Below are 20370 nucleotides of genomic sequence, written 5' to 3'. Positions count from 1 at the left end.
AACTCAGGGAAAATTTCTTTTTCAAAGCTCTAAAGATTAACTCATAAAAATCTAGCCATGAAACTGCCCTTTTTTGCTTCATTTTATTGTGATCTATTGAAGAACAGGATGAGAAATCTATAAAATTCATATTGCAGTGACCCAAAGGATAAAAAAGAAATCAAAACCAAACAATGGTTGCATGATCTTTAATTGCATGTGATGCTGAAGAATCCACATGGTGATTAACTGTGCTGAAAGGAAATTACTAATTTAATTGTAGGCATATTTCCATCTATAAGAATTTAGGAAATGGGCAAATTTTTGTAATTGCATCTTTAGCTTAGCTTAGTTAGAATCACTTCCTGAAAATAATAGTGTCCTATCAAAAATTATTTGCTTCTTTCCTCTTGTACTAGAAATTATCATAGTGCCAGGTAAAAAAAAAGAGGTGCTTCAACAAATATTTACTGGATAAGTGAATAAGATAAACATACAAACAGATACAAGGATAAATGAATGAATTATTCATGAATAGAATGATTTCTTTCACATTCTAAGCCTAATTTGAAAATTATCTCTTGACTAGTCATTAGAAAGTTGACATTGGCCTAGGAAGCAAGTGAGCAGGCAGATCCTTAAATCCTGGCAATTTGTCACTTTTCATTCATCATTTATGTATCTACTTATTCAACTACTTATTAAATTTCTTGAAACCCTACTCTGTGCATCTATTGATTAAGTTGGAAGAGATTATGTTGGGCTCCCAGATGGCCCTTCTCAAGTGTCACAATAAGGCAGGAATCTTTTCTCTACCAAACTAGGCAAAGCAGCTTAGTTTTTTTCAGGACTGCACGCTATTAACATAAATATCCAAAATAAAGATCTCATTGGAGTAAAAGATGCATTCTTCTATTGTCTTATATGAAAATGGCTGTTTCTACTGATGCTAGTCTTCTTCACTGGTTGGTGATGTGACTGTTAGAGTCTTTATCAACCATCACAGAAAATGAGGGTGCATGTGCTTAAAAAAACCTACAAGGCTTATGGTTTTCTTTTAATTATCTCAGGGGAAGGAAAAATGTGTAATCCTATAAATTATTGTAGCAGAAGAAGAAAGTGTCATAAAGGATGAGATACATGAGACATACAAGATATAAGGGAAACAGTCTGACAAAGGGCAAATGAGATGATAGATAGATAGATAGATAAATAGATAGATAGATAGATAGACAGACAGACAGACAGACAGACAGGGAAAGAGGCAGAGAATTTTTGAGGGTTCGGATGTGAGCATTCCTCAGGCAAAATAGGCCTTGACATAGCATTTGGTTTAACAGACTATGAGATCATTGAACTTTGAAATTGTTCATACTGTAGCTCAGAGGTACCATCATTAATCCAAAACACACAGTTATGGAGAGGCTATTGTATGTCAGTAATAGAACTCAATACTGGATCCTTGAAACTGAAGAAAGGATCACTAGTCTGAATAGATACATACTCAATAATTAGCTTTCCAAATTTTCGGTCTTGCTCCTGTCAGTAAACATTTCTGAGCCTTAAACTCTCTACTATATCAATACTAATTTATATATGTCATATATATCTACTCTTTTGCTTTATTTATTTTTATATTTATTATAAACCACTCATAAAATATTTTATTTTATTTATTTTTTAAACTTAAATACTTATATTTTTATTTTATTTTTTATTACTCAAATGAATTTATCACATCTGTAGTTGTATAATGATCATAACAATCTACCTTCACAGGATTTCCTTCCCACAGTCCAAGCACATCCCCCCACCCCTCAAACATTCTCCTCCAGAGACCATAAGTTTTTCAATGTCTATGAGTCAGTATCTGTTCTGCAAAGAAGTTCAGTCTGGCCTTTTTTCAGTTTCCACATGTCAGTGAAAGCATTTGATGTTGGTGTCTCATTGTATGACTGACTTCACTTAGCATGATAATTTCTAGGTTCATCCATATTGCTAAAAATGCTGGTATTTCATTCATTTTAATGGCCGAGTAATATTCCATTGTATATATGTACCTATGTACCACTTCTTGATCCACTCCTCTGTCAATGGACTTTTAGGTTGCTTCCATGTCTTGGCTATTGAAAATAGTGCTACAATGAACATTGGAGTACATGTGTCTTTGCGAGTCATGGTTTTCTCTGGGTAGATACCCAGGAGTGGGATTGCTGGATCAAATGGTAGTGCTTTTTTCAGTTTTCTGAGGAATCTCCATACTGTTTTCCATAGTGGTTGCACCCATTTACATTCCCACCAACAGTGTGATAGGGTTCCTTTTTCTCCACACCCTCTCTAGCACTTATTCTTTGTATACTTTTAGATGATGGCCATTCTGGCTGGTGTAAGGTGGTACCTCATAGAGGTTTTGATTTGCATTTCTTTAATAATGACTGATGTTGAACATCTTTTCATGTGTTTTTTGGCCATCTGCATGTCTACTTAGGAGAACTGTCTGTTTAGATCTTCTGCCCATTTATTGATAGGCTTGTTTGTTTGTTTGTTTGTTTGGTATGAAGCTGCAGAAGGTGTTTATAAATTTTGGAGATTAATCCCTTGTCAGTTGATTCATTTGCAAAGATGTTCTCCTATTCTGTAGGTTGTCTTTTCATGTTATTTAAGGTTTCCTTTGCTGTGCAGAAACTTTGAAGTTTGATTAGGTTCCATTTGTTTATTTTGGATTTTATCATCAATACTCTAAGAGGTGGATCTGAGAAGATGTTGCTGTGGTTTATGTCAGAGAGTGTTTGGCCTATGTTTTTACCTGTGAGTTTTAGAGTATCTATTCTTATATCTAGGTCTTTCATCCATTTGGAGTTTATTTTTGTGGATGGTGTTAGGGAGTGTTATAATTTCATTCTTTTCCATGTGGCTGTCCAGTTTTCCCAGCACCACTTATTGAACAAGCTGTCCTTTCTCCATTGCACATTCTTGCCTCCTTTGTCATAGATGAGTTGGCTATAGGTGCGTGGGTTGAATTCTGGGCTTTCTATCCTGTTCCACTGATCTATATTTCTGTCTCTGTGCCAGTAACATACGGTTTTGATAATTGTTGCTTTTGTAGTATAGCCTGAGGTCCGGGAGCCTGATTCCTCCAGCTCCATTTTTCTTTTTCAGGATGTCTTTGGCTATTCTGGGTCTTTTGTGCTTCCAAACAAACTTTAAAATATTTTGTTCGAGTTTTGTGAAAAATGTCCTTGGTAGTTTGATAGGGATTGCATTGAATCTGTAGATTGCCTTAGGTAGTATAGTCATTTTGATAATATTAACTCTTCCAATACACGAGCATGGTATATCTTTCCATCTATTTGTGTCATCTTTGATTTCTTTCATCAGTGGCTTGTAGTTTTCAGAGTACAGGTCCTTTGTTTCTTTAGGTAGGTTTACTCCTAGGTCTTTTATTCTTTTGGATGCTATGGTAAATGGGATTGCTTCCCTAATTTCTCTTTCTGCTCTTTCATTGTTAGTGTATAGAAATGCCGTCAATTTGTGTGTTAGTTTTGTATACTGCAACTTTGCCAAATTCATGGATGAGCTCTACCAGTTTTCTCATAGAGTCTTTAGGATTCTCTAGGTGTAGTATCATTTCATCTGCAAATAGTGATAGTTTTACTTCTTCCTTTTCAATTTGGATTCCTTTTATCTCTTTTACTTGTGTGATTGCTGTGGCTAGGACTTCCAGAACTATGTTGAAGAGTACCAGCAAGAGCAGACATCCTTGTCTTGTTCCTGATCTCAGTGGGAATTCTTTCAGCTTTTCACCATTGAGAATGATGTTAGCTGTTGGTTTGTCATATATGGCCTTTATTGTGTTGAGGTAGGTTCCCTCTATGCCCAGTTTCTGAAGGGTTTTTATCAGAAATGGGTGTTGGATTTTGTCTAAGGCTTTTTCTATGTCTGTTGAGAGGATCATATGATTTTTATTCTTCAGTTTGTTAATGTGATGTATCACACTGATGGATTTGTGGATGTTAAAGCACTCTTGCATGCCTGAGATAAATCCCACTTGATCATGATGTACAATCCTTTTAATGTATTGTTGGATATGCTTTGCTAGTATTTTATTGAGGATTTTTGCATCTATGTTCATCAGTGAAATTGGCCTGTAATTTTCTTTTTTTGTGGTATCTTTGTCTGGTTTTGGGATCAGGGTGATGGTGGCCTCATAGAATGAGTTTGGGAGTATCCCTTCCTCTGCAATTTTTTGGAATAGTTTCAGAAGTATAGGTGTTAGCGCCTCTCTAAATGTTTGATAGAATTCACCTGTGAAGACTTCTGCTCCTGGATGTCTGTTGGTTGGAAGTTTTCTAATTACAGTTTCAATTTCAGTTCTTGTGATTGGTGTATTCATCTTTTCTATTTCATCTTGGTTTAGTCTTGGAAGATTGTACTTTTCTAAGAATTTGTCCATTTCTTTACTTACAGCAAAGGACAGATCAACCAGACAGAAAATCAATAAGGAAATACTCATAAAATATTTTAAAGGAATGAAATTAAACATATTTGAAATAATATTCATTTATGTATTAGTAGCACAAACTTTATTAATTTAGGGTCTAATTGTAAGTCAGTTTATTTCAGTACTTGCTTTCAAATGATAATCACAACGCACATAGGCGCAATATACATAAAATGCTGCATATAAGACTAGGTTGTTTTGATAAGTGTAAATCTATTTTTTAATACTGTTTCCAATGACTTTGTGTGATGTCCTTTTAGATTAGATTAAATCATCCTTACATTTCATATTCCAGTTGAAAAATAACTCACTTTAGGAACTGAAAACATATTTTTCCATATCTATATTAATTTAATATACACATATATGTATACATGTATTTTTAAGTTTCCAATTCCAAATTATTTTTAATTAACCCTATGCATTATTTGTCTGCACATAGTTCAAAATAGTTATCTGCAAAAATACGACCTAATGGAAAAATCTGAAGGAGTCCAACCTCAAAGGTTCTGTATTATAGGGCTACTGCTCTTATTAAACTTTTTGATATCATAATTAAATTATTGATATGTAATCTTCAAAGAAGGGATTTATTCTGTTGGGGATTTGTGTATTATGTGAGGGGAGGGGTATTTCTGTATTAGAAAATTTAATCTTTATCTCAATTTCTCACCAAAAAGTTTCTTTTTTTAAAAAACATTAAGGCTGACTAATATGTCTTATATTTATGATAATTTATGTTCATATAAACTTCACAAGCAGCCTCATTAGGTAGGGTCAATTATTTTCATTTCACAGATAAGGAAATTGAGGCAAAAAAGTTTAAGGTTTGTTATCTTGCACACAAATTCTTAATGATATCTAATTCCTAATGTAAATCTACTTCAGGGAGACTGCTGCAGTATCAAATTTATTTATTTTTTATCATTTATTTATACATATATTTTTTCTACTGTACAGCATGGTGACCAATTACACATACATGTATACGTTCTTTTTTCTCACATTAAGTGTTCCATCGTAAGTGACTAGACAGAGTTCCCAGTGCTACACAGCAGGATCCCATTGTTAATCCATCCCACAGACTACATTCTGCATCTATATACCCCAAGCTCCCAGTCCCTCCCATGCTGTCCCCTCCCTGCTTGGCAACCACAAGTCTATTCTCCAAGTCCATGATTTTCTTTTCTGTGGAAAGTTTCCTTTGTGCTGGATATTAGATTCCAGAGATAAATGATATCATATGGTATTTGTCCTTCTCTTTCTGACTTCTTACTTCACTCAGTATGAGAGTCTCTAGTTCCATCCACGTTGCTGCAAAGGGTATTATGTCATTCTTTTTTATGGCCTAGTGGTAGTCCATTGTGTATATATATCACATCACCCTAATCCAATAATCTATCAGTGGACATTTGGGTTGTTTGCATGTCTTGGCTATTGTGAATAGAGCTGCAATTAACATGTGGGTGCATGTGTCTTTTTTAAGGAAACTTTTATCCAGATATATGCCCAAGAGTGGGATTGCTGGGTCATATGGTAGTTCTATGTATAGTTTTCTAAGATACCTCCATACTGTTCTCTACAGTGGTTGGACCAGCTTACATTCCCATCAACAGTATAGGAGGTTTCCCTCTTCTCCAAAACCCCTCCAGCGGTTGTTATTTGTGGACTTCTTAATGATGGCCATTCTGACTGGTGTGAGGTGGTATCTCATGGTAGTTTTGATTTGCATTTCCCTAATAATCAGTGATGTTGAGCGTTGTTTCAAGTGTTTGTTGGCCATCTGTATATCAAGACACCATCAAACTCCTGGAAGAGCACATAGGCAAAATATTCTCTGACATCAACTTTAGTAATGTTTTCTCAGGCCAGTCTCCCAAAACAGGAATAAAAGTAAAAATAAACCAATGGGACCTAATCAAACTGACAAGCTTTTGAACAGCAAAGGAAACCAAAAAGAAAACAAAAAGACGACTTATAGAGTGGAGTAAAATGGTTTCAAATGATACAACTGACAAGGGCCTAATCTCTAAAATATACAAACAATTTATACAACTCAACAGCAAAAAAGCCAACAACCCAATTGAAAAATGGGCAAAAGACCTGAAGAGACATTTCTACAATATCAAATTTAAAATGGGATTTATTTCGTTGGGGGTGAGTTAAATATATTTTATTATAATTCTTTCAAAACTGCTTACTCTACAGGCCAAATTGCTCTCGATAATCTGAGTCCTCCATTAATTGACACAGGCCATGTCAACGTCTTGACATTGTTTTTTTACATTGTGGCCTCATTATATGACCTGTTCATTAGCAACCATTTTTTTAGGATTCTTTATTCTCAGACGTTTTTCAGTGGGTGCTACCAGCATTTTGGAAAAGAATTCCCTTTTTACAGGGAGTATACCACTTACTGCAATGCCTTCAGCATGCATACTGACCCCTACCTGCTAATCACCAGTAATGCCTTTCTCCAGTAATAATTTGCAACGCTACCTAAATGCACTGAGAACCACTGAGCTAATGAAAGACAAACAAATCACCAACCCCTTGCAGTAGTTAATAGTGTCTTTCATCTGTCTGATATCCATAAGAGTTTGAAATTACATTATCGGAGTTCCTATGGCTTGGCAGAAACGAATCTGACTAGTATCCATGAGGATGCAGGTTCGATCCCTGACCTCACTCATTAGATTAGGGATCCTGCCTTGCCCTGAGCTGAGGTGTAGGTCACAGACATAGCTTGGATCTGTTGTTGCTGTGGCTGTGGCATAGGCCAGCGGCTACAGCCCTGATTCAACCCCTAGCCTGGGAACCTCCATGTGCAGCAGGTGCAGCCCTAAAAAAAAGACAGACAAAAAAAAAAAAAATGAAATTACATTAGAGAAGGGTTACAGGATTTAGCAAATAAAATAAAGAACGCCCAGTTATCTGGTAAATTTATACTAAAGACAACATAATATGGAGTTCCCATTGTGGCCTAGTGGATTAAGGACTTGACATTGTCTATGTGAGGATGCAGGTTCAGTCCCTCGCCTCTTTCAGTAGGTTAAGGATCTGGCATTTCTGTGAGCTGCAGCTTAGGTCACAGATGCAACTCAGATCTGGTGTTTGCATGGCTGTGGTGTAAGCCAACAGCTGCAGCTCTTATTCCACCCCTAGCCAGGGAACTTCCGTATGCCACAGGTATAGCTGTAAAAAAATAAAAATAAAAAAGACAATATAATGCTAATGTCACATGTTGGTCTGTCTTTAACCCACCAACTCAAGATCACTAACAGACTGGAAACTGAAAGATTTGAGATTTAGAAGAGCACATTGAAGTGACACATTTACATTTCAAACTTGTAATCTCTAGAGGAATACTCTCATTACATAGAAATCTAATTCCTATTAACAAATACTAAAAAAAAAAAAAAAAAAAAAAAAAAAAAGGAGTTCCCGTCGTGGCGCAGTGGTTAACGAATCTGACTAGGAACCATGAGGTTGCGGGTTCGATCCCTGCCCTTGCTCAGTGGGTTAACGATCCGGCGTTGCCGTGAGCTGTGGTGTAGGTTGCAGACACGGCTCGGATCCCGCGTTGCTGTGGCTCTGGCGTAGGCCGGTGGCTACAGCTCCCATTGGACCCCTAGCCTGGGAACCTCCATATGCCGCGGGAGCGGCCCAAGAAATAGCAACAATAACAACAACAACAACAACAACAACAAAAAGACAAAAAGACAAAAAAAAAACAAAAAAAACAAAAAACAAATACTTAGTCTACTGAAAATAACTAAAAACAACGGAAATGTATTTTTCTCCTGTTATAGATATGACATTATTTATAATTCAGCTATAATGTAATTGATTAATAAATTCCACAATTTCCTTTAAAAAAAAAGTCAGAAAGGGTCAACAACTTAGGCAATATAGCAAATCAGACTATAATTATTTTATATCTAATTTCAAAAATGTGCATGAACTTAATTTCTTATGGATTACGAGATAAGGGAATTATAACAAGGAATGATTTTACTTTTCCTGGTTGAACTATGAAAATATAGAGCTGTAATATTTCACACAATCTCTATTGACATGACTGACCTTAAGAAGAAAAATGATAAGGTGTTATTATCACATAATGTGTTATCTCAATGGAATATATATTCATGCACAACAACTTTTCTGTTTGTTTTAGATATAAAAAATGACAATTATTTAAGGATATGCCACAATAAATGAAAGACCTTTTAACCCCACAGTAAAGAAACATAACAAAGCCATTAGGAACAATGCCTCACGTTTAGGACAATGAAAGCTGCTATTAAATATGACAAGCTTTCACAGAAACAAAAGTAGTAATAAGTATAATCATAACAATAAAATAATATTTGTATTTAGTTTCTTTCAAGGAGTTAAAGTAATGGTCATCTTTTCTAAGTTAACAGTTTTGAATTATGTTAGCAAAAATAAACTCAGATAAAAATCTCTAAATATGAAGCAGATTAAGATTATTTAGAGTCACAGTTGTACATGCTTTTGTTTTTACATTTTCACATTTTACATAATTACATTTATGTCCCTTTTTCTTTTCTGTGCATGATGGTGTTATTCTTTTTCTTTATGATCTATTGTCCTTGAACCAAGCTTATTTTTACTTGACTTCAGTAAATCCATAATCAGCTAAAACTGCATCATTTTTGTTTTTCACAGCAGATAATAAAATCTGAATTTCTTGCAATCATTTCCCTGTAGTAAAATCACCATTTCTTTTGTATCTTTAAATAAGAACGCCATATAAGTATGCTATAATTATCTCCACCTGGTATTCAGTGACGCTCCTTATGTTGAGTGTTTTCTCAGATGGTGATGAAACATTGCGATGTAGGAAATGCCTTGTGTGGGCAACACGGTACACATATGAGCTAATGTTAACTTTATGCTCAATGATAGATAGCCCATCTAGCAGCAAAAGTGAAATTAATTTCACTGTTTTTTGAAAGTTACCTCAGCGTACTTTGTGGCCAACCATTTGGCATTTTTGCCACACCTCTTAATGTTTAAGGGACTTCAGCTCTGCTGGCCCATTTTACTAAAGCCCTATAAAATCCATAACAAAACCAGCGTATTCACAGTTTATGACTTTCTTTCTGTGCTTTCTTTAATCCAATGCACAATGTATAGGCCCTTACCCGTTGAAAAATTCCTTATAACTTTGCTTTTTCATAAAAACATCTCTAAAGATATAAGAAATACTGCTTTTTATTTAGCAACAACTTTCTCCACAGAAGCAAGATATAGAGAGAGTTTGGTATACCAGATTGACTTTAATCCTGGTCAAAGGTCAAAGAAAAATCAAATTTTAACTTATTTTAGATACAAACTCTGTATCAAAGAACAGAGAGAATTCTTTTCAATTTTAACTTACTTTAGGTGCAAAATTTGTGTCAAAGAACAAAGTAAAGTCGTTCCAAATCTGAACCTGGGAGAAATCTCAGGTCTACATATGAAAACTGTTGTGCCTGATGAGGGTTTCAGAGGTCTTAAATGAGATGCATTTCTTACAATCATCAGTGTAACTTGCTTTTAGGATATTGTTGTTATTTAAACTTAGATATATCAGTGTTGCCCATACACTAATATTGCATGCATCTTACATTTTATTTTAAATGATTTCAGTGTATTTCAGATCACTGAGACAGGTAATTGTAATGCCACTTTTCTAGAGCGCTAAGATTCTAATTCATATTCAGGAAGAGCAGTCTCCCAAATAGGAAGTGGCTCATTATTTTTAATCTATAGTGGGAAGATTTGGTCCTAGGAGTCTACCAGCTTTGTGATACCTCTCCCCACTCCAGACCTCACCAAAAAACGTGAATTTTTTTGAATGGATGATCTCTAAAGTCTTCTTCAGCTCTGATATTCTTTTATTCTATGATTCATTATAAAATTTTATGGATATACCCCCAAGTTGTTTACTTTTTATTTTTCACTTCTCTCTCAACAGACTTCTTAAAAATGAAAAAGCATGTGGTTCTACCTATGCAAACTCTCATGTTATATCCCTAAGAGAAAGGTGAAGCAAATTTAGAAGTGTGTATATTATTTCTCTTACCACTATTTCAAAAACATATGTAATCATTGCATAGTGTAAAAGCTTTCTTCATTTAAGCTCTTGTACTGATATACCAGAGGTAAAGCACCGTTCCCCCTAGCGCAGCACAGATCTCAGATCCTATTGTGGCTATTTTCTGCATGTCTCTATCTCATGTGGAGATGAATTCTGCAGCTAGAAAACACCAATGACTTACATTTATATCCCCTTTGTCAAATGCAGGTTTAGAAATTTCATCTTACATTCTGATGCTTCTAAATCCTCTTTAATTTTAACTAGTTAAGAGTAACTTTCTTTTCAAAGAACTAGTTTTTTTTTTTCATTTATGAATAAAAATGCATTCCATTCCTTTTAATTTCAAAGCTTCCTTGTAAGGTTTGATGTCTTTGTTGGTTATAGGTTTTGTTCCAATAAAATGATCAACAACTTTTCCACAAAGAAGGCTTTATGATTAATGTCCATTTTTATCTCTTAAAAGGATCCTTCCCGGCCATTGGGGTGGAAACGTTTTGCCCCAGCTTCCTGAGGGCAGGGTTTTTAAATAGCATCCAGGCCCAGCATCCAGTGCCAGGGGGAGGATCTTTGCCCCCCAGGATTCCTGCTGGTAGGTATATCAGGTGAAGTTTTCTGCCACCATATGCAGCAGTAGGACTGTGCTCACAATTAATAGACCCACAGTACAGAAATATATATTTATAATATATGTTGCTGAACAGAAATGCAAGTGACTTTTTAAATGCAGAAACCACATTTGTGATATCTAATACTCCAAGTCCATGATTTTCTTTTCTGTGGAAATGTTCATTTGTGCTGGATATTAGATTCCAGTTATAAGTGATATCATATGGTATTTGTCTTTCTCTTTCTGACTCATTTCACTCAGTATGAGAGTCTCTAATTCCATCCATGCTGCTGCAAATGGCATTATTTCATTCCTTTTTATGGCCGAGTAGCATTCCATTGTGTATATATACCACATCTTCCTAATCCAATCATCTGTCGATGGACATTTGGGTTGTTTCCATGTCTTGGCTATTGAGAATAGTGCTGCAATGAACATGAGGGTGCATGTGTCTTTTCCAAGGAAACTTTTGTCCGGATATATGCCCAAGAGTGGGATTGCAGGATCATATGGTAGTTCTATGTATAGATTTCTAAGGTATCTCCAGAATGTTCTCCATAGTGTCTGTACCAGCTTACACTCCCACCAACAGTGCAGGAGGGTTCCCTTTTCTCCACAACCCCTCCAGCACTTATCTAATACCATGAAAATACTGTGACGAAGTGGAAGAAGGATCTGTAAACTGAGCAAATCAGCATACTGCTGCCTCTCCTTCTAGGAAAGTTTCTTCATATATAAAAACTAGAGATACAGGTCTCCAATGTGTAACTCAAGACTAAAATAAGAATGAGTTTAAGCCACTTTGCCGCTTGGAATTGGCTAGAAAAGAGAATTTAAAGCTCAGTGTTATTAACAGTAAAAGTAATTCCATATCTGGGTGAGTTCATAGAGATTTAAATAAAGTTCCATTTGACTAAAGAAAAATGATTTAAAAGAAGCTAGAAAGTAGCAAATTTGGAAAACATTTTTGAGGAAGAAAAATAACATACAATTTTCCTTAAAAAATCCAATCTGACCAAAGCTATATTTTATCAATGAGAAAAACAAAATATAGGATATTGAGCATTTTAAGATACAATTTCAAAGTTTAGCAAATAACCTTGTAGATTATCCATAGTATTTTTTTAATTACAAATTGTTTTACTTTTGTCATTTTGTAGATTACCCAGCTGCCTTCCTCCCTTGTACCTGAAGCAGAAAAATCCAGCTTATATTTTATATGTGTCTTAGTAAAATGGAATTAAAATATTGATTCTTAGAGTTTTTTTTCTTGTGGTTTTTTATCATAGTTAATAATTATGCTATAATTATCAAAACGACACCAATATTTTCAGGTGGCCTGGTCTAGCCAGCAAAATAATGGGAACATTTGTAAAACCTGGAAATACAATGGAAACAAAATCCCATCATACACATTTCTTGTTTTTCCTAACAAGATTATACCATCAAAACCTGAAGTTATTACACTGACCTTTTTCTTTTGTCTTTAAATTACCCTTGCCTACTTAGTTAAAATATAAATACGCTTCAGTGTCATTTGGTTTTATCATTAGATAACTACTGAAGTGGTTGGAGGCTTTGTGCCCAGCAATGCCACTGACAGAGTAAGAACCAAAATTATATGAAATAGAAACTAGCAATTTTAATTCTAATGAGTATTATACCATCTTTTTTCTCCCTAGAAACAAAAATGGTATCAGTTCACAGAAATTTTACTTTTGGTGGTGGTTGTGGTGATAATAGTGGTACTGCAAAAAAATGGAAATAAAAATCTCTATAAACTCAGCTCTCAAGAGTTTAGTGCAAATATAAAAATGTAGCATTCATATATATTATTAATATTTTGGTGATTGGAATTGATTAATGGATGATTTGTAGTTAAATGGCTTAATCTTTAACTCTTAATGACAAATATAGGTGCATTTAGGTTTGTTTGGCAGCAATGATGTTACAAAGTTCAGTAGTGACTTGAATTATTCAACATCACTGGTTAAAATGATAACTCTTGTCATTTAGCCGCTGAGAATTATAGAAGAAAGATGGTGTTTCTATAACACACACAGAAACAACTTCCCAGAGAGGGATCTAAAAGAACACACTAGCACTGTATTCTTCTAGGCTTTTAGCCAAATTTGCCTCTAACTTTCATAAGGAGAGAAAACTCAGTTCAGTTTTCATGACTTACATACAAATCAGGTGTAACAAAATTGCTTCATAAAAAATTTATAGATCTAAACTTGCTCCTGTTCCCTCAAACTGAAATTAACTCAACTCACTTTTCCTGGCTTATATCACTTTGATAAGTGATCCTTGTACATTTTCTCTGGTACTTTTCAGGAATGACTGATATGATTCCAAAGGTAATTTTATCCTCTCCCGTTCGACTATACCTTAATTCCCAAGAATTCTCTTTATAATTCTGTGTAGAGAGGAATGAAGTAATGATCATGAGAAATTGTTATTGTTTTATATTAAAAAAAAAAAACCTAAAGTATTTCTTTGTTTTCCAATACTGGGTGAGTCTTCAGGTTTAGGACATTAATTTGAGGGCAGGAAGCAATATCACGGCACTTTAAATAACTGGCCAAAACTTGATGCCTACTAGACAGAAATGAATTTGCTTTCTACCATTTGATTATATGTCACAGGGCTTTTAGGGTCTTATAAGGCATTTGCTATGTCATTCAAGGAATCACAAAACTTGTTCTAATTATGGTGCTAATTTAATTCCCAGTTACTTCCTTAATCAAATTTAAATGAGATGTATGATAATGTCTTGTATAAAATAGCTTCTTTGCATTCATGTCATACTGTGCTATAAAGAATCAATACTATGCAGCATGTATTTTTACACTAACTGCAATAATAAGAATCATTGAATTGTGAGAGCCAGAAAGCAGACAAGCCTGAAATCAGTATTTATGTAATAGTTGTCAGTTGTTTACATAACCTTCCTCATTTCTAGAAAGGTCATAGGAAAGGATTATTATTCGTGGTGTCAAATAGAGAAGAACACCAGGAAATAAATAGCAAGTATATTCATAAGTTTATTGCAATGCCTTTCAAATAGTAGTCACCCTGTGAAGTAAGAAAATCCCAGGAGAGAAGAGAAAGAAGGCAGGAAGAGTGGGGAGGGAAGCTTTGAGAAGAGGATGGAGAAAGAAAGGAGCAATTAGAAGGGCATAACAAATTATATTTTTTAAATCAAACTTTTCCTTATTGTATTACTCCCTATTAAAATCAAATCTACTTCTTTGAAAAGAATTGATACCCCTCTTACAAATATGTTATCAGGGATATACTCTAAATTGATAAGCTTACTCTCTGCTCTAGTTATTTTACTTTTTTTTGTTTGTTTCTCTAGTCAAACAGTATTTGCAAGTGGGTTAGGTTTAGGGTTAGAACATATTAAATACCATAGAGTATTGATCATACATAGGGTCTTAGATTTATGGGTCACCTTATGACAGACTTTTCCTTTATATTTTTGGTGGCCTCATCTGCTTACCATACACACAGACAATCAGAGTTGTAAAGTCATTTAGAAATAGAATTCTGCACTAATAATGATAGAATAACAATACATGGAAGTTTCAGTGATTCGTTCTTCTCTGTCACTTCACAGCAATAACTACCTGACATATGTGGTACTTTAAATTTACATAAGATCCAAACATTGCAATGTGTCTTGAGAGCTAGACTTATTTATAAAAGCAATATTTTTATTTATCTTAAAATTACTCAGAAAATAATATCTTAGGTTGAGTATGACTAGATCAACAAAATTGTACCTTATATTTTTGTAGAAGTTTTCTGTTAATTGTGGTAGACTTGATAATATTTTTCATTAATGAAGCAACTCAAATATATATTTTAGATTCTAGGCCAAACTCAGATATATGCCTTAAACTAAGAAGCCCTTTTTCATTTATAAGCAAAGTCTATGCAAGAGAAAGCATAGGAAATAGCCAGCATGTGGGATTTAGAAGATAAATTCTGAAAAAAAAAATCAGTGTTGAAGGTCTTCCTAATAGTTCCTTTGTGGTTAATCTTGGAAGTTCTTTAATTGCTGAGGGGATGTTCTTCTGAAACACTATCTCGGGTTGTCTGCCTGTGCTTTAAATATAATGCTATATATAAAACACCTCTTATGACATTTCTCTTCATTTCATGCCATGTGTTAGGTGCAAGGTAAATGGCAAAAATGGGGTAAATAGCTGTCTTCACCTTCTTGCTTTGTCAGTTTCAGGGAACTTTCACTCTGCTTACTCTGAATCAATTTAAAAAAGAAATGTGAACACATGAGGACTCAAAGACCAAATCTGCAGTTACTAAGTATATAATTGATAGTAATATTTATTTTTTTTTTACCTTTGGAAAGAGATTTGGATGACTCTTATACTCAAATAGCCAGACTTTTTCATATCCTCATTATTATCCCCTGACTAGTATTGTTAAGATACGAGTTCACAATTGAGTTTTCTATAAACTAATAACAGTTCCAATCAGACCATTTCTATAGCAAAGGACTTACGGTGCTGAGCCAATATTAGAATGTCTTCAAAGTCTATTAACAATGATATCAGTATTTTCTTTTCCATATTTCATGTGAAATCCTATTTGATATGGAATCAGGGCAGATATTGTATGTAGTATTATCCAGTCAAGAAATTTTTATTAAGACATGTAGTGCAGATATTAGAAATAAGCCAGGAAAAATAAAGAAAGCTGAAGCTGCAAAGAATCTAGGATCTAGTGAATATAATACTATAAGGTTTTGATACATTTAGAGGATTGCAGAAAAGCAGAAATGCAAATATATAAGACTGGGTGAGAGACTTTGAAGGGATATACAATGAGTTAAGGAAAATTGACAGGAACTCAGTATGCCAAGGGAAATCAGTAGTGGAAAAGTACATACCTTTTAAATACAATCAAAGCAAACAGCAGTTCAGAAAAATCAAAGTAAACCATTTCATTTCTCTATATGTTTAGGCATCCTAAAAAAAGTCAGCCACTTTGTTTTATCTGCATTTGGACATTTCGAAATTAATCACTCTTGGCAAAATTTCTACTTGCTAAAATTCTGAGGATGATTATTGTTTTTATACTTTTCTGTAGTACATACAACAATTTGCCTCATTTTATCTTTAGCAAATATTGTATAAATATACATAGATAAATCATGGTGGTTTACTTTTTACATAAGAGGTCTTTTGAGGGGGGGATTTTAATTGCAGGGTATATATTTTATATATTTCCACAGCTGAGAACGTTGCCTATTAACCTGAATAAGAGGTGTGAGTATTTTTCTTTATGCCTACTTAAACCAGAAGTTAATTTATAATAGGAATAGAAAAAACTGGATTAAATGAGCAAAGTAAAATCCTGAATAAATGATTCAAAATGTAAACCATAGTGAAAAGAAAAACCTTCAACGGCATTTCTAAAGCCTGGTTTATTTCTTGTCATTTGCGTGATTTCAAGACCCAGTAGGCCCTGTCAGTACTCATCTGCACAGTTCTGTCTCCTAGAAAACCCTCTTGCTCGCAAGCATGTGCAGCTGCAGACTTCAGAAGGAAACCCTGTACACTGCAACTATTTAAAAATGGATAGGAATGCTGAGGCAGGATCAGGCAGGGGACCAAGATTTTTCTATTTCTAGACTGAGAAAAGGCATAGAGAAGAGAGGATGACTGATCAAATTCCAAAAAGAATATACGCAGACAACAAAAACACAAGCTGGGTATTTCTAGTTATACACTCATAAACAACCCTTTAAAGTATTTGCAGCCCTGTTATTGTTAGGTTAGAGTTAGGTTTAAAACACTTTTGGTCATATATTGACAGATTCCAAAACCAATGCAAAAAGGACTAGCCAGATAAGATTAAGATTGTATTCCATCTGCTTCTTCTGTTACTTAAAGTCAGTGAGTTCCAAAGAGCATTCACATCATCCTTTGGTCCTTCAGCTTACTTGAGAAGAAATACACAAAATGTTAGAAAATGATTTAAAACTTAAGGCAGACAACTTGAAGATATTGGAAAAAGAAAAGTCAGGATGGGAACATATACAAAGTGTGGGTATAATTCGAACCTTCAAATAACATTGAGTTTATAAAAACTTTAATCTGTTGCAGAGTCTGTGGGTTTAAGGACTCCTGTAGACAGATGATCCTGATGTTGTGGTAGAGGTCATAGACTCAGGTTCCTTCTGGTATATTATACTTTGTTTCTTAGCCAAAAATAACATAGAATCTCTTCTCCAAGAAAAATGGACACATGATCATAAAGATAAATGTTACATACAATTTCTGGAGGTCTCTGGACACCCAAAAGTCCGTATTGAAGAATTTCAGATTGTTAAAAACTCAGTGTTTTATATATACACTTATGGTTAACTGACATCATGAGCAGTAGCATCTTTATGTAAGACTATACATTTAAAAGAAAAAAAGAAAACAAAGCAGCAGGATGCATTTGATACCAAGCTATTGAACATTTACAAAGAGATTTTTTTTTTTCCTGCCAGAAAGACCTGAAAGATCTTAAAAGAGCCTTTAAATACTCTCCAGATTTTTTTTTACTAGTTCTTTTTACTTTTCTATTTTCAGATTCCTTAAATAGTTTTAGCCTTTGACTTTAGCTATACTTTCTTATTAACATAAATGCTTCTTTTATCTAAATAGCACTTGAATAAGTATGAATCTTAAAAATCCAGACTTTTTATATATGACAGTTTAAATTCTCAGTTGAGAACATATATCTACCCCCTAGAGACGTTCGTTTTATTACTACAAATCGTGCCATCTATTTTGGTCCTATGTAAAGAAACTACCAACACTTTCAAAAGTTTCAGCCAAGAGTCATTTTCTTCTTGCAAAGAAAAGTTCTAAAAAACTTTATACAGCTTGCTAAATGAGCTGAGTCTCCATGTGAGTCAGTGTTTAATCTTTGTGTTGGCGGGATTGTCCTGTCAGTATATTTTCACCTTAATGGGAAACATGATAAGAAACTGAGCTGCTTAAATATCTTTTGCCCTCTTACAGGGCAGCATGCTAGCTGGGCCATATAAGACCATAAGTAAGGTAGGGAAAGCCCAGGTCTGGTATAAAACATGTCTCTTGTCTCAGTGTTCATTCTCTTTGCATTGTAGGACAAAGCACAGTGGAAGTTGCCCTGTGCCACAGTGTTAGCTTTTTATAGTTCTATTCACAGAGGTTGTACAAAAAGTGTATTTAGCAAAATTGAACAATAAAAAGTAAATAAGCCCTTCAAAAGAATTGCAGAAAAGATTTAAAAATAAGTAGTAACTCTACTGGGGGGAAAAAGGAAAGTAGATGGTGATTTAATTTACATCATATGTATGATTTATTTAACAATGTTTTCTGTTATAGTTAAAATCTCACCATAAATAACCTATGTGTTTAGAATTAAATATATCCTGTAGAGAGGTTAGTTTGATTTTTAAATTTTCTGTTGATTTTCTTTTGATTAGTAAATAATACAAAACACCAAAAGGCTGAATATTTGATCACTTATGTAATCATAACATACTTTTGAAGCCAGCAAAGCATTTGAAACACGACTGGAAAATATGATACCTTCTTCCAAAATCTTTAGGATTCTCTCTTAAAATATTTCTTTGTAAAGGAACCTTAAGATCATTATCACAAACTGATGTTTGGGAGATGGGGAAAGCAAAATCGAAAGGCTTTTCCAGCAAGTTTTCTTAGCACATATTTCCTGTTTATATTGATTATCATAAGGCTTTATGGGGCTTTAAAATCCTAGAACTTCTCAAGGGCAAAACGTATTTGACAGCAACACAGTGCCCTGTCCATCATGGTTTTCATGAATGTGTTTCTAAGATGAGGCATAGAGATTTGGGATAATGCTTTGTATTCTCTGAGTTAACTAATGAAGGCCCAAGCATTATTTGGGAGGTATGACAAGATGGCCAAGCATTCAGACTCTGGAGCCAGACTGCCTGGCTTCAAGCCCGGGCTCTGCTAATTGCTCAGTGTGTATCCTTGGACAAGTTCCTTAAACCCTCAGTACATCCATAATCTTATCTGTTAAATTGAACTAATGATTATACTCACCATAGGGGTTGGTGTGAGGATTAAATGAGTTAACACATGTAAAGCCCTTAGAAAAAATGCCTGGCACATTGAAAACTTTATTTTTTTAAAGTCAGTTGCTGTTACATATGTGATGCTTTAGATGTAGTATATATTTTTAAATTACCCACAGAAAAAGTTTTCACAGAAAGAAACCAAGAAAAAAAGTGGCATAAAATTATTTATTAGACATGCAGTTTAATTTGGTTTTGAACTTGCCACATATTTTCTGCTTAAAGCCTATATTTTGAAATTTCACAGTATTTCAGTCATGAAATTCTCTGTGTTTTGTTCATTGATAGCTAGTCATAACTAAACTATTGATTATTATATAATCAATTGTTTCTTTCATAATAATTAGAAAGCTAAAATCATAGGTCAGCTAATTTCAATGCATATGCTTTTAATTTGATCATCATCACATATTACTTTTGTAAATTGTAAAACTTTGCAGTATGGTTAGTGTCTTACATTGAAAACATGGCCTAGCATCAGGCATCTTTGGCAGTGATTTTCGTTGTCAACGAAACACTCCTAGTTAAGGAGAAATCATTTTGCCCATATGTAATTTCCAGTAGAAAGAAAGACACTACTGACTTACTGAAATTAATTGCTATGGATGGTGTCTGCCACTGCTTTCTAAAACTCTAAGGAAAACTATGTTCTGTTCTTTAGCCTTACCGCTTTGATTTACTTTAAAACAAATCTAGAAACACTACTGTTTTCATAAATGTAAATCAACCCTCCTAATGTCTGTTCTGCTGTTTTATCAGAGAATAAAATAGTTTATTCTTCAGTGTTAATCCAAGTGTAGTTGGATCATTTCTGAATTTAAAAAGTAAAATTTATAGAAAAAGTATGGTAGAACCAAATCAGCATAGTTATTATATAGATTTAGGGATTTCAAATAGTTCTAAGGTTAAAATCAATTCCAGATTAACCTAAGGCATATTGGTACAGGTAACAAAACTGTAACTAGAATACAGAAGACACAGATGGCTTTAGTTAGGAATGAGAATCTACTTCATACAGAAGCTACTTCTAAGAA

General features: G+C 34.2%; 1 protein-coding gene across 17 annotated transcripts in view; it reads left to right on the top strand.

Annotated features, from left to right (window-relative positions):
• EPHA6 (EPH receptor A6) overlaps window positions 1-20370 on the top strand; it is an 870463-nt gene that overhangs the window by 716063 nt on the left and 134030 nt on the right. For 12 of the 17 annotated variants that reach the window (XM_084989131.1, XM_021070704.2, XM_021070702.2 and 9 more), the window contains one exon: window positions 11056-11181. The exons of the other annotated variants lie outside the window; for them this stretch is intronic. In XM_084989131.1, coding sequence (XP_084845257.1) covers window positions 11056-11181 — 126 coding nt within the window. The remainder of the gene's footprint in view (window positions 1-11055; window positions 11182-20370) is intronic. 17 annotated transcript variants of the gene reach the window in all.

The sequence above is a fragment of the Sus scrofa genome, chromosome 13 (genome assembly GCF_054392235.1).
Source record: "Sus scrofa isolate SSC_HxYL_T2T_F1_AM1 chromosome 13, Sscrofa_HxYL_maternal_Yorkshire_Landrace_v2.0, whole genome shotgun sequence".
Classification (NCBI taxonomy): domain Eukaryota; kingdom Metazoa; phylum Chordata; class Mammalia; order Artiodactyla; family Suidae; genus Sus; species Sus scrofa.
Note: the sequence above shows the minus strand (reverse complement) of the source record. Positions and strands in the feature narration are given on the sequence as shown.